Source organism: Miscanthus floridulus, chromosome 6 (genome assembly GCF_019320115.1).
Source record: "Miscanthus floridulus cultivar M001 chromosome 6, ASM1932011v1, whole genome shotgun sequence".
NCBI classification, from domain to species: domain Eukaryota; kingdom Viridiplantae; phylum Streptophyta; class Magnoliopsida; order Poales; family Poaceae; genus Miscanthus; species Miscanthus floridulus.
In genome coordinates this window covers 70808264-70833428 of record NC_089585.1, presented here as the reverse complement: position 1 = coordinate 70833428, position 25165 = coordinate 70808264, and the positions used below count along the sequence as shown (strand labels likewise).

At 45.8% G+C, this 25165-nt stretch overlaps 1 protein-coding gene across 1 annotated transcript; it reads left to right on the top strand.

The window, feature by feature from the left end:
- Window positions 1–4874: 4874 nt before the first annotated feature.
- Window positions 4875–6437, top strand: LOC136460675 (uncharacterized). The gene has a single exon (XM_066460284.1). The coding sequence runs from the start codon at window positions 4875–4877 to the stop codon at window positions 6435–6437; it is 1563 nt and encodes a 520-aa protein (XP_066316381.1).
- Window positions 6438–25165: the final 18728 nt, after the last annotated feature.

The window sequence follows — 25165 nt, the reverse complement described above, 5'->3', positions numbered from 1 at the left end:
GCAAGCTGAGTACGACCATTTTGTGGACTATTCATACATTCCCCAAAGAATTCAACAGGATCTGGCTCCATGTTGTTGTACTTAGGCCTCTGCATCATGTAAAACACAATTTTCAATGATATCCAAGAAGGTAAAGTGAGGGGTGCAGAAACATGGGATTATTTGTACATGTCATTAGGAAGATGACCATAAATCCATCATTCAAAGACTAATACTATAACACATGCATGGTGCAAGCATAATTCATTCAAACTCAGTTTGTCTTCACATTATTTATCCATGTAGTTAAGTAGCAGCAGCAGCAGACTAATCTTACCAATGCAAGCAGATATCATGTTAGAAAAGCATCATGCTCATCCTACCCATGCAAGCAGCAGCAGTAGGAGGCTAATCTTACAAAAACCAGTTTGTGATTGAAAAGCATAGGTCACCATAGAAATAATCAGAGCATGTGCTAACTTGACAGTTCAAAAGCAATCGATAACTACTATGGTACAAATGTCCCATCTTTGAAGTTAATTGCGCAAAAGATATAGTTTTCGTACTAGGCTGTATCGATGGGCAATATAGGACCTAGATCTAGTCCTTTGGTGAAGCTGCACTTGCCCTCGGTTTGCTTTATTCTTTTCACTTTTCTCCTGCACCACAAATGCAATACAAAGTTTTCATTCACATGCACATAGTTGAAATTGCATATTAACGAAAATAGATGATGCAGGGCATGGACCTGATTCTTTGGGTCACACCAGTAGTCTACCAGCTTGGTCCACTCCGCTTTCTTCATCTTTGGTGGAGGTTGTTTGGCCAGCAGCTGTTCTCTTATCAGTGATGAGTCGAAGTACCTCCTTTTGAGGTGATACCTCTGCTGCCATACTCCCCTCTTAACGATATTAGTGCATGCAGCCCTGCTTGGTCCCTCATGCTAAACTTGCACATCCAACCTTGTCTGCAGCCACACAAATGAGTTATTAGACACAATTTTGTACATTGAAGTAGACTAAGGAAAGAAAGTATTTGGAGTGAAATAGCTCTCACCACCACTTTGTCAAGCACTTTTTGTACTTGTGCAGGCCCCTCATCTCTTTCATAAAGCTTCCAAGATGTGAAGATAGGGAGCTGGTCTCTAAGGGCAACACCAATCTCTGATGCCAGCTTTGCTACCTGAAGTGGGACATCAGGTCTCTTCTTCCCTTCAACAACTTGAATAGGCATCCTGTTTCCTCTTTTTACCAGCCTCTCTAAGCCAAGACCAATGGTTTTCTTGCAGTCTTGCTTTTGGGCCACTGTAATTGGCAAACAATAATAAAAATGTGTTCATATAGCAGTAACAAGTGTAGATATGCAATAGAGACAATAATGCTTGGAAATTTTGTTTACCTGGAACCAAGCCAGTCTGTCCCTCTCCTTGCTCTACATGGCCCTCTGAATTTGCAGCATCAAGTTACTCACTGGACTCATTGATTTCATTGCTTTGCCTAGAGCTCCGTGCACCTGGCGAGGTGTCTGTAGGAACTGGTTGGGTGACACTAGTTGTGCGAGTAGGTTGCTGAGTCTGTGTAGGAGGAGTAGTATGGTCACTGTTTGCAACAGGCTAAGACATGGCTGAACTGATCTGGTTGCCTCTAGGCGGAGACCTTAGCCAAGGGTTTACACCAGTCACAGATCGAGCTACAGTTAACCTAGTGTATTTTGTAGGACTAGGCACTGTCCCTGGATTAGGGGCAGACAAGGCTGGACTAGATGTGGTGCTTTTTGGAGTAGTAGGAACTGTGGTAGTAGTTTCTGTGGTTTGAGTCTGGTTGCCGCTTGTACTTAGGTGGCCTTGTAGTTGGGTGGCACTAGAAATGGCATTAGGTTTGGGGTTGGCTTTGGTAGTGTTCTTAGGAGGCAAGGGATGTCTCTCCTTAGGTGGTGGATGCCCTCCTGGCGAAGGCATGGCTGCCTGTAGCCTAGTGACTCTTCCTGGCGTGCGCGGTGGCTACTAGCTGGCAGCCGTCATTGATGCTAGCTTTTGCTTCTTCTGCTAAGGCCTTGTTCCTAGAACCATCTCTTCTACCTGCCAAGATAAACATCCATATTATTAATGTAGAAACAAGTGACATAGTAGATTAAATGATACAATGAGCTACATGTTTCAAATAGACAGACCTCGTTAGTGAGGTCATCATCAGATTCATCATCGCTGTCAGATTCATTATCAATTTCAGAGCATGGATCATAATCAATGTCAGAGCCCTGTTTGTTAGTGACTACAGTCTTCGCTTTCCCCTTTTTCTTTTCTAAAAAAACATCACTAACTGTCTGAGCTAAGACCTTAATGCCTAGAGACTTAAAAACATCCCGAATATTCTATACATTCTCATCCCTCTGCTACTCGTACTTGCTTTTCGTCATTTGTTGTATTACTTAGTACGAGCAATTATAGAAAGATCAGAAACTGGAAACAGTTTCTGTAGAGGAGTTGAAAAGAAATACTCACAGATCAGTATGATTTTAGAAAATGGTAGACAGAAGGCAAAATAACAATAAATGGTAGAAAGAAGGCAAAATAACAAATCCATATTGCATAACAAATCATTACTCAAAAGCCTACAAAAGCTACTCAGTTTCCCTAGTTATGTCAGCCAACCAGTTCTCTTTCTGTAGTTTTGAAGGCACAAAATCAAGAATAACAAGCATTATAGATAGATCAGATTGGTCATGCCGCAACATGTTCTAGAGAAAACATCCCATGCCCAACTACAGCCATGCTTGAAAATCTATCCATGGTCCAACATCTATTAAGCATAGCCAGCATATGACTTTGTGCAAGTTCCGGCTTGGTGGTGGATCCGGCTTACGTCGAGGCAGAGGTGACGGAGTCCAGGATGCCGGCTTGGTGGTGGATCCATGGCTCAGGATTGATCCGTGGATGCCAGCGGCGTGATCTACTGCTCTGGCCTCCGACGTTGGGTTGCACGTCGTTGGCGCTTGGCGCCGCTATGTTGTGGGGAGGGAGGACGAAATGGCCATGCTCGGTGGCGCTAGTGTTAGGGAGGAGGCGGCGCTAGGGTTAGGGAGGAGGCGGTGCGAGGGTTAGATGGCAGTGGAGGCGGCGGCGCTAGGGTTAGGGAGGACACGACGCCATGGTCTGCGTGGAGTACACGTGGTGGAGGCGGGCGTTTTGGCGGTGGTCGGTGTGGCAGCGAGGGGTGGTGGCGGCGGTGGGCGGTGGAGTCGAGCGCACGAGATTGGGGATTTTTCCCCTAAGTCTGACCGGGCAAGAGGATAAGGCGCTGGGGCTTGGGTGGCTTGAGCGGGAAGCGAGGTGGGCCCCATATGTCGACGAGCGAGAGAGCACGGGAGAGAGCGTCCGGCGACAGCGAAAATTTTGGCCTGACGACTGGGCCCGATTTGTCGGCGGCCGGACCTGGGCTGGCCGAATTTTTTTACTGGTGCAGAGGGTCCACTAGCCAGTGACCCTTTTATTGTTATTAGGATTTGAAATGAATGTTTGGGGTATTAAACGATAGAAAATGGAAATAATGTCTGAAACAAAATTGTACAACTCATCGAAATCTACAATGTTGGTTTTGGGTATTTTTTCATTTGACACTTTTTGATAGTTTCAAATTTGAATTTCAAAAAATTTGAGCTTGGAACTAAAATTAGGGGTACTAAATAATTTCAGATTTAAAAGTGATGAACACAAAGATTGCACATCTCATGAAGATGTACACTTCTTTTTTTGGGAGTTTGTTCATCCGAGGAAGTGACAATAACTTTGTTCACAGAAATCATATATCTCACTCAATGTTCATGAAACTATAAGAGTGAATGTAAAATTTGTGAACTACTTTTTTACCACTTTGTCAAATGGGAAAATGGCCAAGCTAACACTTGTTGGTCTTCATGAGTTGAACAACTTTTTTATTCATGAATTTTATAGCTGAAGTCATTTTGAGTTTCAAATTTTGGATTCAAATTGTATATTTTTATAAATTGTACTTTTGAACTGTTCAAAACATGATACCTACTATATGGTATAAATCATCACAACACATTGATAGATCATGATTTTAGAAATTTTTAGGAGAAAAAATAGATTTGGAGATTGCATGTAGGAGAAAGACTTGTTATAAGATTTTGCCATGGATTAAAAAAACAAATTCGCCAACAATTCACAAGGAGCAAGAAATGCTGATGAACATCTTATGGCCCACATGTCATTGAAACACCGGGCCCAAATGTCATATAAAGAAGGGGTATGTACACTTGCTCCCTGGCGCTCAAACCAGCTAACATGCTCAGTGGCCCGCTCGGCCACTGTCTCTGGCCTGCAGCCTCTCCCCGCCGCCCCGACCTGTAGCCTCGCCGGCGACGAGGACCTACAGGCCCGCCGGCGACAAGCACCTGCAGGCTCGCCGATGACTAGCACTGTAGCTTTAGGCCCTCCCCTCCAGCCGTGCCCCTCACCTCACCTCCCCCCACCTCAACGGCGACGAGCACCGGTAGGGCCACTGGTGACGAGCAGTTGTAGGCCCTCTCCTCCAGCCGCACCGACCCTCACCTCCCCCGACTTCTATGGTGATGAGGACCTATAGGCACCGTGGTGTAGCCTAGCTGTCCAAGCCATGGTGGAGCTTGATTGGCCCGATCTGCTCCCTCACCGTCCACCTGCAACCACGACAACCACCCCCACAAGGTGAGCTACTACCGATCTGAAAAAAAACAAGGCTGAACTAACCTTTTCCTGATACTTCATCTCATAGGAAGAACCAGTGTTCAAATGAAATATTGTGTATTGCCTTGAAGAAAATAGTGAACCATTTTATGTTATCTTGGTCATGAAAATAAACAATGCTAATTACTGTCTTTTATTTATCTAGGTCGAGATGGACAGAAGTTGGATTTATAATAGTGAACCATTTTCGCCGGCATTTTTGTGTGGTGTTCAGCAATTCATGGAACATGTCAGAGCTAGATTTAGTGCAGATGAGAAGATCAAGTGCCCATGCCAAAAATGCCTGAACCACATAGACAAAAGCCTAGATGATGTACATGAGGATATCAAACTCAATGGTATGTCTAGGTGCTATACTAGGTGGGTTTACCATGGAGAGGAAGAAACTAATGTTGGACAAGATGAAGATGGAGAACTTGTTGTATCAGAAGATATGTCATGGGTTGGAAATGACCAGGCACCACTTGATGAGGAAGGACAAACTAAAGATGTCTTAGATGATGGTGCAAGGGGAGTTCAGGGGTTGATTCAAGATTTGCGCGACATAGCAAGCCATGGCTTCGGTGGTAACTTATATAAAGAAATTATGGAAGAGGCAAAGCGTGAACTTTATCTAGGTTGCACCAAGGAGTCTAGGCTATCTTTTATTATTAAACTGCTGCATATCAAAGTGTACAATCAGATAACAACATCTGGGTTCGATGCTATGCTTGAGTTGCTTTCTTCATCTTTGAAGAATGTGCCCGGACTTCCTAAGTCCTATAAAGAAATGAAAGCTTTGCTTCGGAAGCTTGGTTTTGGTTATGTTTCTATTGATGTGTGCAAGTTTGATTGTGCCTTATTTTGGAAGGACCATGAAGCTGATGATCATTGCCCAGTTTGTGGATTAACAAGATGGAAAGTGAACAAGGAGGGCAGAAAGAAAGTTGCTCACAAGGTCCTCTGTTACTTTCCAATAATTCCTCGCCTTCAAAGGCTTTTCATGCCAAAGCTGCGAGCACAGTATGCAAGATGGCACAAGGAAAAGAGGGTACCAGTTGAGAATGAAATGAGACATCCTGCTGATGGGGAAGCTTGGAAAGATTTTGATGACACTTTCAAGTCTTTTGCAGATGATCCCTGTAGTCTGAGGTTAGCCATTGCTACTAATGGATTTAACCCATTTGGTCAGATGAGCAATTCATATAGCATATGGCCAGTGATAGTGGTACCATACAATTTTCCACCATGGATGTGTATGGACCAATCCAATTATATGCTTGCTTTACTAATTCTAGGCAAAAAATCACCAGGCAAAGATTTCCATGTGTTCATGCAGCCTTTGATAGCAGCCATGATAGAGCTTTGGAAGGGTGTGAAAACTTATGATGCAGTTGAAGGCAAAGACTTCAGTCTGCGTGCAGCGATTCTATGGGGAATCCATGACTACCCTACATTAGGCACCATGTCAGGTAGAACCACTAGGGGTTACTTCGCATGTGTGCACTGTGATGAGAATCCATGCTCCTACGGTCTTAGAAACAAGATTGGTTTCTTAGACCATAGACGTTTCCTCCCTAATGACCATACTTGGAGGAAAAACAAATCTTTCAATGGCAGGCATGAAAAAAGAGAGAAGCTAAGGAAATTTAGTGCAGATGAGGTTATGGCAAGGTTGAATGAAGTTTGCTATGTTCCAGGCAAGAATCCAGATAAGCCAAAATCAAGAAAATGACACCGTAATGAAGATGAACCAGTATGGCATCTCAAGGTTAGCTTGTATGATTTGGAATACTGGCCAAAATTGAAGCTACCGTACAACCTTGATGTTATGCACATAGAGAAAAACATATGTGAAAACATTTTGTCAACTCTACTTAATATTCCAAACAAGACAAAGGACACCGTCGTTGCTAGACTAGATTTGGAGGACAGAGGTATAAGAAAGGAGCTTCATTTGCTAGATGACAGTGGTAGTTCATCATCAAAGCCAAGAGCTTGTTACATTCTAAATACAGAAAACAGGAAGAAGTTCTTGCAATTTGTGAGCAATGTTAAGTTTCTAGATGGCTATGCCTCCAATATATCAAGATGTGTCAATATGGAGGGAGGAGGATCAATGCATGGGCTGAAAACACATGACTGCCATATAATGCTATAGCGTATCTTACCAGCTGCCCTTCATGGTTTGGTGCGCAAAGACATATACGAAGTGATTGCTGAATTGGGTAGGTTCTTTAGACAACTTTGCTCCAAAACTCTAAAGGTTGATGCACTACACCAGATGAAGGAAGATATTGTGCTTATCCTTTGCAAGCTAGAGAAAATTTATCCTCTAGCATTCTTTGATGTTATGGTTCACCTAGTAGTACACTTACCTAATGAGCCACTCCTTAGGGGACTGGTGCAGTATGGATGGATGTATCCCATTGAGAGAAGGTTGGGCACCTTTAAGCGTTTCGTCCACAATCAAGCAAGACCTGAAGGATCTATTGCAGAGGCATACAATGCCTATGAGTGTATGACCCAATGCTCAACATATTTCAGTGACATCATTAGTAGGTTCACTAGGCCTGAAAGAAACTTAGATGGAGAAGAGAACATCTCACCCAATGGTTACTTTATTTTTGGTCATGGTACTAACCTGTTGGGTGGTTCAAAACTTCATTACGAAGACAAAGACTATGACTCCATGGTTTGGTTTGTTCTAAATAATTGCGAAGAGGTTGATGAATACAAAGAGTGAGTAATTCAAGTCATTTCATTTCACCCATGTTTATTCAATACTAGTGTCACAAGATAACTAATTATTCTCTTCCTTTGCAGCATCTATAGGGCAGAATTACAACAAGGGGTCAACGATGTTGAAAAAATGATGTCAACACAATTCGCTGCATGGTTCGAGGATCATGTGTGTGCAACTTCTACAACATGACTTAATAATTTATGAAACAGTAAATTTTGAAACTCACTTATTCTGTATGTTTTCAACCTATAGATTACCACATTGAAATACCAAGGCAGTACACATGTTGATGAAGACCTATACTCACTAGCATGTTGGCTAGATCCACGAGTGCGTTCTTACACATCCTGTATAATCAATGGGGTATGGTACCACACTTTGGCTCGTGACGAACATAGGAAGACACAGAACTCCACCATCAAAAGTGCAGGTACTCACGGTGATGACACAATTGACTTCTATGGGACAATCAAAGACATTATTGAGTTGAGTTACAATAAGAACAGCAAAGGCCAAAGAACTATTGTCTTATTACATTGTGAGTGGTACAATCTAGAGGGAAGGACATACCAGATGAAAGATCATGGTTACTTCAAGAGCATAAACATCCAAGGCCGATGGTATAAGGATGATCCTTTCATTATAGCCATAGATGCTTCACAAGCATTTCTCTTGGAAGATACAAAGTTAGGTCCAAGTTGACGAGTGCTACAAGAATTTGGCCACCGACATATATTTGATGTCGAAGAGTCTGAAACAAACCAAGCAATTCAAGAACAGCAACAAATTAGATGTCTGGAGGCATACCCAGAGGAGCACATTTCATCGAGAGAAGGTGCAGTGGGAGACATTCATCCTAATTTGGATTTGTTGCACATGGAGAATGAACCAGGTAGCCCTATAAGTAGAGACCTTGTGGAGACCTAGCCACATACAGCTCAAGGTGATGAAGTAGACGACGGAAATGAAGATGAAGATGAAACCTATCTTGAGTACCATAGTCCAGAAGGAGGGAATACTTTAGGAGAAGATAGTGATGATGACTGAACTTTGCATTTTTTAGAGATTTGTGAACCATGAACTTTTCTGTTTTTTATTATGTTGTATTTGAATTAGGCTACTACATTTGCATCTAAATTTCATCCAACAACAGTAATGCCTAGAACTATCATGTAATGTACAGAATTCGTCACAAAATGTATAGGCTGCAAGTCATATATATAGATGTTGCCTAAACTTCACCCAACAATAGTAAATCATCATAAGCAAAAGGGATCTTTATTTCCAACATATAGCAGCAATGCATAGCTTACACAAGAGATGTCCAAGAGCACAAAGGCCCACATTTCATACCAAGTGCACAAACATACACCACAAGAGGTTCAGTACAACATGTCCTAGCCTACTTGATCATAAAATCCAAAAGCATTGCCTACTTCAACACTAAAGCTACAACCAACAAGATGGCCAACACTAGGAATATTGTTACATTCAAGCATCCATACACAAGACAAATGCAGCTTCCCATGCCTTCCCTATTCTTGCCAACCATTTCCTTCACCTCATTCAGATTTTGCTCCAAGCTATCAATTTTTCCCACCAGCTTAGGAACTTCACTAGTCGAAGCTGCTGCAATGGTTGAGGAAGGTGGAAGTAGATAACCATGATCTTCAAGGTACACCACATATTCTTCCTCAAACCAATACCTAGAACATGTCCCCTGCATCCAAATGACAAACACATGCATTTAACACCAATAGTGCGCGCACTGAATGCTAATAGCTAACAATATCATTCTTAGGGAAATGAATTCAATCAAGATTGAAATTTGAGGAATAGAACCATGACACTAACATTGCTATAGTTCTTCTGGGGGCACTTGAAAAACCTCCTTCCAACATTATACTGAGACTTTGTGTAGTAGCAGCAAACAACCTCACATCCTTGCAATCAGGGCACATGATCAATGGCAACCCAGTCACATCATCAAGGGGCGCCTACACATCAATTGCAGTGGGCATTGGTGCTACAGCAACAACAGCAAGGGCTTCTGGTAGCCTGGCCAAACCTAGCTACACTTGACTGCCGAGTCAGAGCGGCTGAGGACGATGCCTGCGACATGAGAACTAAAAGAGGGAAGGTGAGCAATAGTCAAAGGCAACAGATTGAGTGAGGGAAAGGGAGGGGCACAGCCACCTAGCGCAATGGGGACCAGCCACTGCCGAGACTGTCCACCGCCGACCACCGAGCACTAGCCCGACCAAATCCCCTCCAAAGCTCCGCCCGCCCGCTGAGCTAACCCTGCCCAATGAGCTCCGCCCACCATAGTGTGCCACTCAACCCGCCAGCCCATCGCTGCGTGCTCGCCACTGCCCAACCAGACTCTGCTACGCCACCCAAACCATGCTTTGCTCCACCAGCAAGCCAGGCGCCCCAACCGAACAACTGCCAGCACTAGCCTCCCACCGAGATCCGCCGCTAGCCGTGCACCACCAGGCCGCCCGCCAAGCTCCACTGCCAAGCACGCCATGCTACACCGCCCACTAGCCACCGTAGCCCTGAACCACGCTCCGCCGCTGCTCCGCTCGCCTCGGACGAACCATGCGCTCTACCGCCGCTCCACGCTAGCCAAGACGCCGCCCACCGCCATGTGGGAGTGGGGGATTTTGGGGAATGATTCGAAATCGTCTCCTAGTCCATCTCCTTCTGTTGGGCGTATATTGACAATTTTTTATTTTTTTAAACGCCAACGCTGAATAATGACAGTTGTGTAGCATCACTGTTAGATTAAACAAATAGTGATGCAAAAATAGGGTCACAAAAAACCAATTCATGTCAGTCATAAAAGCATAACCGACGATTGGCTACTGGCGGTCGACATTTTGTGACGACGCTCGGCACATTTATGTGACACATTTGAGAGAGTCGTCATAAATAATTCTAGGGCTTCTGAAATTATGACGCCATTAATTTTGTCGTCATATAATGATATGATATATGACAATATTATGCCTCATCATGAAGACTTTTGTCATAAAATATCAAATTTCTTGTAGTGCTAGATAGTTGATCGAGGTTATGCAGGTCATGTCATTGCTTAGGAATAAACAACACTTGTAATAAAGAAGGTATTGAGTGCTTTAACTGTGAAGTGGTCCAACTATCCATGGGACCCTAGGTGGAAGACCAACACTATCCATGAGTTCCAAGAGTCTAAACGGTGAGAACAAGAAAATACAAAGGGAAAAAGGGGTCATATTTGTCCTCCCATTCTGAGATCTGCAAAGCTTGATCCACTCATGTCTCGGAGTTGATCTCACCGGTGGCTAAGGGTGGTGATAGAGTCTGACATATGATTCCCATGACTAATAGAGACTAATCATATGAAAAGTATAGATGGCGTTACAAGTGTCCTCCCACCTACAAAACTGAGATAAATCTATCATTTTTGTCTTAACACAAGATGATTTCATGTAAAATAGAAATATAATAATTATGTCAATTATACTATGTAAACGTGTGCTTGAGTTCACTTGGAGGTTTTTTTCAAGACGAGTTGTGTCGGTGTTTCGAGTAAACACCAATAAGTAAATTTGTATTATTGCGCATTGGGACCCGGATGGTGTGCTAAAAGACATAAGGTTTATACTGGCTGCTGCTCATGTTATTAGCACTAAAAGGTTCATAGTAGGGATTACAAATGGGCAAGAGAGGGACAGGTCCCAAGTCTCTAATGGAAAGGTTGAAAGGACATTAAGAGCTTTGTTGTTGCTTAGCTGTGTGTTATGTGATGCGTGGTGTGTTCAATCGATCTGTCCCCTTAGTGGGGTGCCTTGCCTTCCCTTTTATAGATCAAGGGGAAGCAGGGATTACAGATGGGAGAAAGAAGGAAAACCAGAAGCAAAGAAGGTCCTTTGAAGGTGTCGGGTCTTTCTTTTCCTCTGAGAGAGCCCTACTGACATGGCAGATGGTGCCAAGGATAGCTCCATGCTAGGTGTCTGTCCGCTGATGATGCCATGCTCTGGCTTGATCAGCAAGTGGTCACATCCCATCCTGCCTTGGCGGGCGACGCGATGGACTAGGGTGTTGATCCATGACCCTACGGGGAGTAGACGGTGCAGTGACTGCACATCCATTTAGATGGTGTGAGTCTCTTCCTAGACCATAGTGGTTGTCATATTCTTTCATCAGGATCCATGCCCGAGGGCAAATGGCGGCGCCCACAACACTGTTCGGGCTCTAACATACCTAGAAGGGCTTTAAAGCACTCGTCTTGTCATATCATGATGGTACTTTCCTATAGGCATGTAGGGTATGGTCCTCGATATTGCGGTTGACTTGAGTGCCCTGCCTTATCTATGCGTGTAGTTATGAAGGAGTAGTGCGTAGACATTGGGCAAGGCGGAGCTAGCCCTCGGGAGTCGGGCAAGACAAAGACAGCCCCTAGATGTCAGGCGAGGTGGAGCCAGCCCCCGGACGTTAGGTGAGATAGAGTCTATCCTCAACAATTGGGTGAGGCAGAGCTAGCCCCCGGACATCGGGCGAGGTAGAGCCAGCCCTGGACATTGGGTGAGGCAGAGCTAGCCCCCGGGGGTCGTGCGAGGGTAGAGTCTGCTCCCAGACGTTGGGCGTGGTGGAGCCAGCCCCTAGGGGTCGGGCGAGGGAGAGTCTGGTCCTAGACGTTGGGCGAGGCAGAGCCAGTCCCTGGACGTCGGGCGAGGCGGAGCCAGCCCCCGGGTCAGGGAAGGCAGAGTTTGCTCCCAGACATTGGGAGAGGCGGAGCTAACCCTCGGGGGTCGGTCGAGGTGGAGTCTGCCCTTAGATGTCAGGCGAGGTAGAGCCACCCCTCGGGAGCCAGCTTAGGGGCGGGGCCCATGGTCTTGGTGGATGAACAAGGTGTGATCCGGCAAGAGGTGTAGTCATGCTCTTGATCACATGGATGAATCAACATTCGATGGTCATTAGCTTCTTCTCTTCAGGTACCCTAATATTGGTCCCTGAAGTAGCCCCCAAGCCCCCAGGTGATTCAAGTAGAATTGCCTAGGGTATTTTTGACTTGCCTAGCTGGTGCGTGCGCACGCACCTGGTGGGTGTAGCCCCAAGACTATGGAGGAATAGGATACTCCTTTAGAGGGTTTTCTGAAAGAGAGGATTCTGAGAGCCCTAGCCCTCTATTGTTGCCACTGGCGTGTCCTAAAGATGAGATCTCTTCTTCGCCGAGGTCGAACCCTTCACGAGTATGGTCGTGAGATTTGGTGGTTGTTTAGCTAGATAGCTCAATTGGGATCCTGGTATTCCATTCATGGGGATCTAGTCAGGGTCAGCCCAGCTAAGACTCGATCGCGGGCCAAGACTCCCATGAAATTTGTGCGCCTGAGTTTTGGCCAATCGCAGGCCCATCCTTTATCGTAAGGGTGCCTTGGGACAGCCATCGAAATCATTGATGGGCCAGCCCTTGAACTCCTAGGCCTAGCTAGGCTAGAGGAACACTTTTTGACCTGTATCCTTTTGCTGGTAAAGAGTCCTAGTCTACCCAAAGAGGCAAAATGTCCGGCGTGACTTTGGAGGGAAAGGATAGGGATTGGGGGTGCATATCCTTGCGACGTGACGTGGTGGTGAATCATGGCAGGGGTGGAGATCTAGGTGAATGGTTGCTTTGCTCATATCTGTCGCCCCTATAAAACCAAAGGGTTTCACCGCTAGGGCTTTGTACTTTGCCTCCTTGCCTTTGTATCTACAACCTCCACCGCAATCGCTTAAGCCTCCTACATCTGTGTTTTAGCCATCGTTGAATTCGCATCCACCACTCCAATCCTCCAATGGAGCCATGGTGCCACTTTGATATCACCCTTCAGCACCAAGAGGGCCTCGTTTGCCATGGTCTCCTTTGCACATGGATCACCATTGAGGAGTGGTGGCTGCCCAGCGATGAGGACGAGCCGTTGCCGCCTAATGGCTATGTCGTGTCCTTCGCTCACTTCCACAAGCGGGGATTCACCACCCCTATGCACAAGTTTCTTTGGGGATTGCCGCACTACTACAAGGTAGAGTTGCAGCATCTTAATCCCAACTAAATCCAGCACATTGCGACATTCGTCGCATATGTGAGGGGTTCCTAGGGATTAGTCCCCACTTCGACCTATGGCGGTACTTCGTCGTCACCCTCTTGAAGAAGCGAGAGAAGAAGTAGGAGCTGAACATGCCAATGGGATGTGCTGGCATTCAGCATTGCAACAACCATGTCAACAAGTATCCACCGATGCGTCTATCAACCTCCAACAAGGGGTGGCATTCGCATTGGTTCTATGTCAAGAGGCGGATCTGCCGCCACGCCCGAGGTGCTAGCGAGGGCGGGCGGGTCTACCACCGCGCCCAAGGTGCTGAGGGAGGGGGATGGCTCCACCACCATGCCCTCGAGTGCAAGGGAGGCAAAACCCTCAGCCCGGGAGTAGGGGGCAGGCACCAAATGGCCCAATCCTGAGGAGGTGGGGCAAGGACCTGGGGGTTCATCCCCCAAATGTATCCAGCGCCCAACGGCACAAATATAAGTCATTAACTTCTCTGTTTTTCTCTATTTGCAGCATGACTCATGCCTTTTGTTTCTTGCAGCATCCTTAGATGGGGTACTTCTTTTGCGCTAGCGCCCAAGAAGAGCATCGCCATTCAGGAAAGACGTCGGCCGTCGCCCGACATCACTCTTGTTTTGGGTGGGAGCGGAGCCGGCATCATAGCCTCGTTGGCCAGTCAGGCACCACCCACGATGGTGCTCATGCCCTTGGTGGGTCAGCCGGACGCTGGGGCTATAGGAGCGCCCTTGGAGGTCACCGAGCAATCAGCGATGGAAGTGATTCTGCTGCCGACGTTGGGGCGGATGGAGCTACCGCTCGCACTTGTGGTGTCAACTATGGTGGGCACAACGCCACCGGTCGAGGCCCCTCTGACGCAATAGAGGTGGCCATAACTGTGACAAGCCAGGCACAACCAAATGCAGCCATGGTGGTGCCCAAGGATGCAACACGATCCATGCCACCGGTGACCCAAGTGACGACGCTCAATGTGGGCCGGACGGAGGGGGACACGGCCGAGGAGTCCTCGGGCGTCGTGGCATTGGTGGAGAGGACTAGTGGGGAGTCGCCCTTGGCCCTAACATTGAGGGGCATCTGCTCACCCGTGTGGGGTGAGTCGCTGCTTTAGTGGATGGATCTGCGAGACCCAACGTCGATACTCTTCTCGCTCGATGATGCTACCGAGAGCATAGAGCGGGAGAGTCTCAACAAGGGCATCTTGGCCGCACTGGAAGCTCTGAACTAGGCCCAGGGCACCCTACACGACATCGTCGTTCCTACTGGCTAGGTATTCACTTGATCTTTCCTCTCGCTTTCTTCTTTCTTCATGTATTTTTGTGTTTTGACATTGATCTTCTCTCAGTCCCTCATCGCTCGTAGCCAGGAGAAATCCTAGGTCCTTCATGGGCAGAAGGAGAAATGGGACCACCATGACAAAGAGGCCTGGCTGTGCGAGGATGTGAGCATCAGCTCGCTATCGCCCAACAGAGGGTGGTCGAGCAGACTCCCTAGGCTAAGGAGGTGGCTAGGCTCTGGCAGTGGAAGGCTGAGGCCTGTTGGGACATGAAGGATGCTAAGAAGGTGTTCTAGGATCTATCGGCGAGGGCATGGTAGGACAAGGAGGAGGCTGCTAGAGTCTAGAAGGAGCAGGATGAGCTGCTCTGGAGGGGCATTGAGGCCCACCAACGGATCCTCAACCTCCTAACCAAGGTGGAGAAGGAGCAGGAGCTCAAGTTGGTAGCCGAGGAGAGGTCCATGGCCCTATAGCAGAGGGTGAACCTAGACGCTGAGGCGGTTACTTGGCTATGCAAGGAGCAAGACGAGCTATGCTAGACTATGGAGAGGCTCCGCTTGGAGCACGATGTGGCCCACGGAGAGCGTGACCAGGCCATTTGAGAGCGCGATGAGGCATAGTAGAGGATCAGCTCCCTACAGGCTGATCTTAGAACCGCGATAGGCTAAAGGTTGGAGGTCGAGAGTGTCTTCGCTGGGCTAGCCACGGAGCTCACCAAGGCATGGAGGGGCCTTCAGGCGGAGAGCGACAAGCATGATCTCCTATGCTCTACCCTCGGAGTGGTCTGCGATGACCTAGAAGTGGCATGACCAGAGGGGACCAGCTCACTTGCGACCCATGCCGTAGACATCATGGTGTGGGCACGCCAGCTCATGAGGGAAGCTCTTCGCTTTGGGATCACCCAAGCCTTCGCCATCACCCTCTCTCACTACACGGACAGTATTGACTTGGAGACGATGAGCCTTGGCTTCGCGCCTGGCTATGAAGCCTCCAAGCTAAATGAGAGAGAGATGGCGGTGGCTCCTCTCACGTAGGACCTGGTGGATAGAGTTGAAGATATAGTTCTCCCTTGGAGGGGATAGTTAGTCAATTAGTTTGGGTGAACTCAGATGAACATCATTGTACTCTAGACAATTGCCAATCCTTACATATCATAAGAACAAATTCATAACTTTGTTATTTTGTTTTGTTTGATTGAATTGGTTTCCTTCCTTTTTTGTATGCGATAAGAGAAGACTCATGTATTCTGACCCTTCCATTCATTGAAACCATAGGGCCCGAGGTGTAAGGGGAAAGCTTTGATCGCACCGGTGAGCAAAGACACCGTAGCCATCGAGGCGTAGGTGTTTTGTAGTTCAACCAGGCCTGCTTAATCATTTGTTTCCACAAACCTTGCCACTAGGCTTAGTGTGAAGAAGAGGTCTGACACGGCGACTGTTTCAGAAAAGGTATACTTATACATTTATCAGCCTCCAAGTGAGATCTACCCCTTTGTTGCTGCTAGGGTCAGATGTCACTGAAAATCAAGGGGACGACAATGAAACTTAGGAGAATGCATCTCTTGTATTCGCACGTACCCTCTCCCTAGGATCTTAGCTATCATTCTACGACCGTTCGTTAGGTCTCCTTGCAAGTCCAACCTTTCTCAAGCCCCCATGTGTGGTGGGGATTTGGTCAAGGGTTGATTGGGCTAGGTCTACTATCGGGTTGAGTTAACGTTACTTGCCTCGGTGGCTCGAGTGATGTGCTCGGTGAGCTCGCTAATAGGCATGTTCGAACAAAATCCGATTTCATCACTTGTGACAGGGTCTACAAAGCCCTCATGTGGCATTCCATTGCTCCTTAACCCGCCTTCCAATAGAGTCCCCCTCAATGGGGATTCTATGGGCTCAGCTAGAGGCTAGGATCAAAGGAGAAGGTTGAGATGACCATGTCCGCTTCTAAGCGGGATGGGCTTAGGCCGCTAAGGCTCATCTGCATTTTCTCCCCTGGTTCTTTGTTTGACACGAGGTGACCTTGGGCCCTTCAGCCTTTGACCCTTGGTCTTTCGATCTAGGATTGGGTGGCTCGAGTCCCAGAGCCCCGTGGGGTTCGGTAGGGGTTGGCCATGATTCATGCGTCACCCCATCCTTGGTTTCTGCAACCAGAGGGGCTGAGCTAACGACACTTGCCTTGATAGCTTGAGTGTTGTGTTCGGCGAGCTCAGTAATGGGCATGTTCAAGTGGAATCTGAGTCCATCATCCGCTGACAGGTTGGCATAGCCCTCATGTGGCATTCCACTACTTCTTAACCCACCTCCCATCAGATGCTCGAGCCGTTCGATCCTAGATTGATAGACCGAGATTCTATGGGCTTGGCTCGAGGTTAGAATCGAATGAGAAAGGTCGAGTTGTCCCTGTCCGCTTCTGAGGGGGGTCAGGCAAGGCCACTAGGGCTCATCTTGGTTTTTCTCCCTATCTTTGTTTCACACGAGGTGGCCTCAAGCCCTTTGTGGGCCAGCCTTTAAACCTCGGTCAGTTGCTGCTCATATCGGATGAGACGCTACCGCTTCATGACATGACACAAAGCGTTGTGACGCAGCAATCGCATATGTGATGCTTGGATGTATGCGATAAGTGTATGAATGATCATATAAAGAAATAGCAGGGGTCAGTAATGTTACCTCGATGGCACGAGTGATGGGTTCTAGGAGCTCTTACCGGATATGTTCGTGTGAGGTCTAGGTCCGACATTCGTGATGGAACCAGTGTGAGCTATATGAGCCTCCCATTCTTCTGTATCTATCATTTAGCAGTGGCCCAAGCCATTCGATTGATTTGGGTGACCTGACAGCCCCTCCTTGATGGAAATTTCGTAGGTAGCCCCCCCACAAATCCTTCCTGAGAAGGTGGAGGTTAAGGTTTGGAGTGCGGAGACAAGGACTCTGAATGTGCTGGTGAATAAAAATGTCGTAGCCACCGGGGCGTAGGGTCCTAGCGGTCCAACCAGGCTTACTCAAAGTTTGCATCCGCACACTATACCTCTAGTTTTTTAAATGTAAGGACAGGCTGGGCAAAGAGAATGTCTAGCGAATAGACACCCTCGCCAGCCCCTGAGCAATTTCTGACCCTCTGTCGTTGCTGGGTGTAGCACCCGGTTTTAAAGACAAAACTAGATACACACTATATGTGAGCCCAGGAAGTCAAATCTCACATATAGCCACAAATAAGGTAATATCAAAAGACAATACTTATTACATAACGTATTAGTAAAAGAAAAGTACCCTCAGAGTATAGACAGTGGAAAGTTGACTCCGATCTTCTGGCAAAGACTCTAAATTCACAGGGACGTCTGACTGGTTGACCACAAGCCTAACTCCTCCAAAAACCAGCGATCTGGTACCCATCTGGGATTTTTATCCAATGTATAGAAAATAAAGCAAGTGTAAGTACATGTCGTACTTAACAATTATATCATGGGGTTCATGAGGCTCAAAATGGCTGACACTGGTTTAACTGCGATTAGCTTTAATAGATCATCTTTTTTAGCAGTTGGGTAGCAAAGGATTTATCATTCCCATAAACACATGATCAGGTAAACATGAATAATGTATAGCATAAACCATTCATCATTAGTATCATTATCCATTAGTGATCATCTCTATTCCATAAGGGTCCAAGGTCGCTCATGTCCGTGAGCACGGCTGTTATAACAGTTTTATACTCTGCAGAGTTTGTACATGTTCACTATGAGTTGTGATTTACCCTTTCGCCCGAGGTAGCTATTCTCTTGACCCACTTCCAAGGAAGGTCGGTAGGGTTCACTATGAAGCCTTTCAAAAGATTTCATCTAACAAGTTAGGGCCGCCAGGTGTATGTGGCCCATCTCTAGGAGTGGCATGCGTGGGCATCGCAGCACGGTACACACTTCCTAGTAGCAAAGGAAACATACCCCGCGCCTAAAAGGTAACCACTAACAAGCTAGAAAAGATCCTCATACTGAGCTAAAGCCAGAGCCATATGGCCCTCACAGCTGTACTGTAAGTCCCGGATGATCACTTATAGATAAGTCCTTAGGGAGAGGAATCTGAAGCATATAAACACTTTAGCCCCCTGATTCCATGTTACTAAAAAGTCATGTTTTAATGTTTATTGCATATAACATTAGTCAGGTTACAAGATCATGGTTTCGATTAAGCACTAGCAAAAACTATCCCATGCAATATCCCAAAGGTTTCAAGGTGCAAGATATCAAATATCTAGGATATCCTTAATGGTAACAAGGGAGACACATGCAATATGAATTAAGTGTTTAAATGTGAATAGGTAACAAGGATATCCCATGCTATAGTTGCCTTAACTTGCTTTTCCCCTAAAGCAATACGCTCAAAAGCCTTTAGTATCCAACTTCCAATCCTCTGCTTCCAATTCTCAGCTTCTAGTCTTCAGAGAACTGCTTCTTAATCACCACGTAAACCTCACCGATTGACTGAACCATATATCACCACACAAACATCCATACATGGCATACAAACAAGAATATATGAGAACAGTACACCAACCAATAAAATAAGCAAAACGGCGTATCGCTACGAACACACAAACGCAAAAGACACGCTATATGCGATTCAACGAAAAAGCGACTATCGAAGGATTTTTGGTGCAACGGAAAATAAAACCTATCAATTTAACTTATTTTAACTGTAGAAATACATGTGAATATTTTCATTAATCAACTTGATTCATTGCTTAAGAAAGAGCATAGTATAAAACCTATATTGACTTTATATTCTGAAAACGATGCAAGTGATAGTATTAATACAATTAACTTTTTAACTACCAAAACACATTTGAGTAACATGAGAGCCACTAACGCCACTGCGTAGAACACGCCGAAACAAAAGTAATGCGACAAGAATGGCTCGATGCTACGGTTATGAGAACGCAAGAGACACTAAGAAAGGAGCTACGGTTAAAAGAAAACCACTATCAAAAGATTTATATTATATTACAAAAGAAACAACTATGAGCTTGTTTTAGGTTAGCTAAGAAAACTATATGAGCAATATTGATTTAGATTAATCACAACATATTTAGTTTTAAAAGTAGAGTTAAAGCTAATCATGTATTATTTATAAATGTTATCACATAATTTATTAAACAAATTAAACTTTACCTTCACAAATGAATTAAGCATGTGACAACATCTACTCGTACTTATCACATATGTATCTTGTTCAGCTAATCAAATTATATTCTAGAAAGACTTTTAAGTTAACAATTAATCATATTAACTTTTAGGTATAAATTATCAAGGTTAAGCACCTATATTGCTTTTAATTCCAAACTAGTGTGCAAATATACTAATCAATTTAATATTTAGCTATATATGGAAAAACATGTGACATGAAAAACATTGCCCCTAACATATAGTTTACGTCAGCACGAACCAAACGCAACTTAAACGGTGCAAAACGGAATTAGAACTTAAATTGCTTTTAATTAAAAAGTTATTGAATAATCCTTAATCAAATTAATATTTAACTTATAAATTTCCAAGACATGAGACATGTTAAACATCACTGCTAACACGTAACACACACTGTGATGAAACTCGTGCAATCGAATCGAAATCAAAAACCTAAATCGACTTTAATTAATCAGCGATTAATTAATTATAGGCACAATTAATATTTTAATAAAATAAATTCATAAACATGTGATATGAAAACTAATAACTCTAATGCATAGATCTCGACGACACGAAACTAACGCAACTGGAATGAACTGAAACGGAATTAAAATGAGTAAACTACGATTATTTAACGACCGGTGGCGAACTCGTAAATACCTCATCTTCAACCTTGGATCGTCATCACCAATAGAACGTACAGAACAGCGATGGACATAGGAGGCTGCTACAACATGCACGCCGGAGAGGAGGGGCCTCGGCTGGGCAGCGCGGCGGCAACGGCGACGGCGAGAGAAGGAGAAAAAAATTAATTTACTACACGAGGGATTTCCCAAACTAGGGGCTCCCCATACGGTAGTTTTGGTGTGCTTTGCCCAAGGGGTTGGTAGATATATATAGGGAGAAAAACTCCCCACATCTACATCAACTAGCAACATGGTACTAACTGATGTTGCACCCTCCACATTTATTAATGGGCCTAAATAATCATTAAAGCCCATTAGTAAATAAATGCATGGACCTTTAGGATTTATTAGGATTATTGCACATGGGCTTTGAGCGTTGGGAAAAGTTAGAGATTTATTATTTCTGGAATTAATTAATTTCGTGGATAAAATAATCCTAGAAAAGTCCAGAATTGATATTTAAGCCACGAAAAATACTCCGAGACCTCCAAAAATTTGGGGAAAATTCTCAGAGACACTTTGGAACATGATGAACCCAAATAAAGTATTTGGAGCTCATAAAGAGATTGTTGGAAACTTAAAACATAAAGATTAAGGTGAAGGAGGTAGGAATTAAATTCCAGAAAGAAGCTGAAAAATTCCTAGAGATAGATATTCGTCTCCTAAACGTATAAAAACACACATTTTGCACATAGAAACACGATATGCGACCGGCATGAATGCAACAAACACGTTTCTACCTTATGACAGATTTTAAATTAATGAAAATTTTTATTTTCCTATGTTTTCATGAGCACAAAAATTCACAAATAAATCATTTTAATCCTATTTTCAAAAGAGGCAAATTTTGGGATGTTACACTGGGGTCGGAGGCTCGGTAATGAAATTGATATGTAAAGTAAGTAAATGATGATGCTTATCTTTCGGTAATGGTCTTGAGCCATCTGATCAATTTAAGCATCGGTTTTGGGTGCAGAAAGCATCCTCCTGATATGAGCATAATCCTGTCTGCTCCTTATCCACTTCTCATTAGTGGCCAAGCTGTATGATCAACTCGCGTCACCTATTGAGATAAGATTTCTCTGCGAAAATAGAGGATGAGAACATCTCGCGCAAGAATTTAGTTAGGCAGATAAGCCAAGCATCGAATTTGTGCAAAAATGGGTGAGCTCTTTATAGTAAACAGCCTTTTAGCACTTCGTTCTCTTTTTGCAAAAGAGGTTTAGTGCATTCCTATCCTTCCCATAGTTAAGGTCATAAAAGCTCAGAGTGCGGGTGAGCTAGCTCTGATCACTCTGGTGAGCAAAGGCGCCATGGCCGCTGGGGCATAGGTTTTTCACAGTCCGCCCAGTTTTAGTCAGAGCTTGTTCCCAAAAACCTAGCTCCTAGGACTTAACATAAAGAGGGCAAGCATAGAGAATTTTTGTAGGATAAATGTACTTATATCAACCCCCAAGTGAGGCCTGACCCCCTAGTGTTTGCTGGGATCAGATGTCACAAAGGATCGAGGAGTTTTGATAACAAAACTGATAAGTAAAAAATGTGCATTTATATGGGTAAAAGCGACATAGCTGCTCGATGTTCCAGGCATTGGTGAAGACCTCGCCGTCGATGGTTTTCTGCTTGTAGGCACATGGCCGGAGTACCTCTACGATGATGTATGGTCCCTCCCATGACAGGGAGATCTTGTGGTAGTCCTTGTTGCTCTAGACAAGGCGGAGGACTAGGTCCCCAACGTTGAAGGCTCAGCCCCACACTCGTCGGTTGTGGTCCCATTGTAATGCCTACTGGTATTTGGCCGAGCAAAGGAGGGCGATGTCACGAGCTTCGTCCAGCTGGTCTATGGAGTCCTTGTGGGATGCCTTGGCTCCCTATTCATCGTATGCCCTAATCCTTAGCGCTCCATAGTCTAGGTCGGTTGGGAGGACAGCCTTGGAATCATAGACCATGAAGAAGGGTGTGTAGCCGGTTGCTCAACTGGGGGTTGTCCTCAGGCTCTAGAGTATCAAAGGAAGTTTGGTGACCCAGTGCACGCCGAATTTGTTCAACCGATTGAAGATCCTAGGCTTGAGGCCCTGTAGGACCATGTTGTTTGAGCGCTCGACCTACCCGTTCGTTCGGGGATGCGCGATAGCGGCCTAATCGACACGGATGTGGTATTCATCGCAGAATCAAAGGAACTTCCTTTCGGTGAATTGTGTGCCATTATCCGTGATGATGGAGTTTAGGATTCCAAAGCGATGGACAATGTCGAGGAAGAACAACATGCCCTACTCAGATTTGATCGTGAAGATCGACCATGCTTCTATCCACTTGGTGAACTTGTCTGTGGAGACAAGTAAGTGGGTGTAGCCCTAGGGCACCTTTTTGAGTGGTCCAACTAGATCAAGTATCTAGACTGCGAACGGCCAGGTGATAGGGATCGTCTGGAGCTCTTGGGCTGATAGGTGAGTCCACCAAGCATAGTACTAGCACCCTTCGCAGGTGCGTATGATTTGCTCGGCATCAGCTACCATGGTAGGCCAGTAGAAGCCCTATCGGAATGCATTTTTGACTAGGGTTCTAGGCGTGGTATGGTGACCATAGACCCCACCATGGATATTGCTCAGCAAATGCTTCCCCTGTTCGAAGGGGATGCAGCGCTGTAGGATCCTAGTGTGGCTTCACTTGTAGAGTTTGCCCTCCACAAGAACAAAGGACTTGGCGCGATGTGTGAGTCATTGAGCCTCCATCCTGTCCATTGGTAGTGTGTCATGGAGTAGGTAGTCGATGTAGAGCATTCTCTAGTCGACTAGAGGGTCAGGCTCTGTTGCTGGGTCCTCTTCGAGCTCCATGACTTTAGGGCTGGATGTAGTCAATGGTCGGTCAGCCCTCGAGCTAGGATTGGATGGACCATCACTGTCTTGTTCTAACCCCTCGTAGTGAATTGAGGGCTTGTGCTGGTCACTGGCAAAGATGCCCATTAGCACCAGCTCTTGGCTTGATGCTACTTTAGCAAGTGTGTCAGCCGACTCATTGAGGCGCCTCAGGACGTGATTGAGCTCAAGGCCATCGAACTTGTCCTCCAACCAGTGGACTTCTCGGCAATACATGGCAACTTGACTCCTTCATGACCTGGTCGATGACCAGCTAGGAATCTCCTCGAATGATGAGGCGTCAGATGCCCAACTCGATGGCCACATGCAGGCCATTGATGAGCACCTCATATTCGACCACATTGTTGGAGGAGGGGAAATGGAGATGGATCATGTACCTCATGCGCATCCCGAGGGGTGACACGAAGACCAGTCCTACGCCGGTGCCCTTCTTCATTAGTGATCCATCGAAGTACATTGTCCAGTACTCTTGATCGACGACTGCTGGTGGCATTTGGACCTTGGTCCACTCCACGACAAAGTTAGCCAACACCTAGGACTTGATCACCGTTCGGGAGGCATATGCAATGCCCTAACCCATTAGCTCGAGTGCCCATTTCATGGTTCTTCCCATGGCATCCTGGTTCCGAACAACCTCGCCAAGGGGAAAGGATGTCACAACTATCACCGGATGTGACTCAAAGTAGTGACGCAACTTCCTCTTGGTGATGAAGATGGTGTACAAAAGCTTTTGGATTTGGGGGTAGCAGGTCTTTGAGTCAGATAGGACCTCATAGATGAAGTAGATAGGGCGTTGTACTTTGAGGGCATGCCCCTCTTCTTCCCACTCCACTACTAGGGCGGCGTTGACCACTTGTGTGGTGGCCACAATGTAGAGTAGGAGAGGTTCTCCATTGGTAGGAGGAACCAGGATCGGGGCCTTCGTCAGGAGCTGCTTAACCATGTCAAGTGCTTCCTAGGCCTCAGATGTCCATTCGAAGTGATCGGCCTTCCTTAGAAGTTGATAAAGGGGGAGACCTCATTCGCCGAGGCATGAGATGAAGCGGCTGAGCACAGTGAGGCACGCTACAACCCGCTGCACCCCCTTTATATTCTAAATTGGGCCCATCCTTGTGATAGCTAAGATCTTTCTAGGTTGGTTTTGATGCCACGCTCAGAGATGATGAAACCAAGCAGCATGCCCCTTGGGACCCCGAAACACACTTCTTGGGATTGAGTTTGATGCCGTTCGCTCATAGTTTTACAAAGGTCTGCTCAAGATTGGCTATGAGGTGGTCAGCCAGTTTGGATTTGACCATGATGTCGTCAACATAGGCCTCAACAGTTCACCCGATGAGGTCCCCAAAACACTTGAGCATGCAATGATGGTACATGGCCCTAGCATTCTTCAGACCAAACGGCATTATGATGTAGCAAAACATTCGAAGGGGGTGATGAACAATGTTGCGAGGCGGTCGGACTCTTTCATTGTGATCTAATGGTACCCAAAGTATGCATCAAGGAAGCAGAGGGTTTCGCACCCTAAGGTAGAGTCGACTATTTGGTCAATGTGTGGCAAAGGAAATGGATCCTTTGTGCATGCCTTGTTGAGACCCATGTAGTCAACACACATCCTCCATTTTCCAT

What these genes read in the sequence shown, in the direction of transcription:
- LOC136460675 (XM_066460284.1), top strand. Translation starts at nt 4,875, where the DNA reads ATGGACAGAAGTTGGATTTATAATAGTGAACCATTTTCGCCGGCATTT.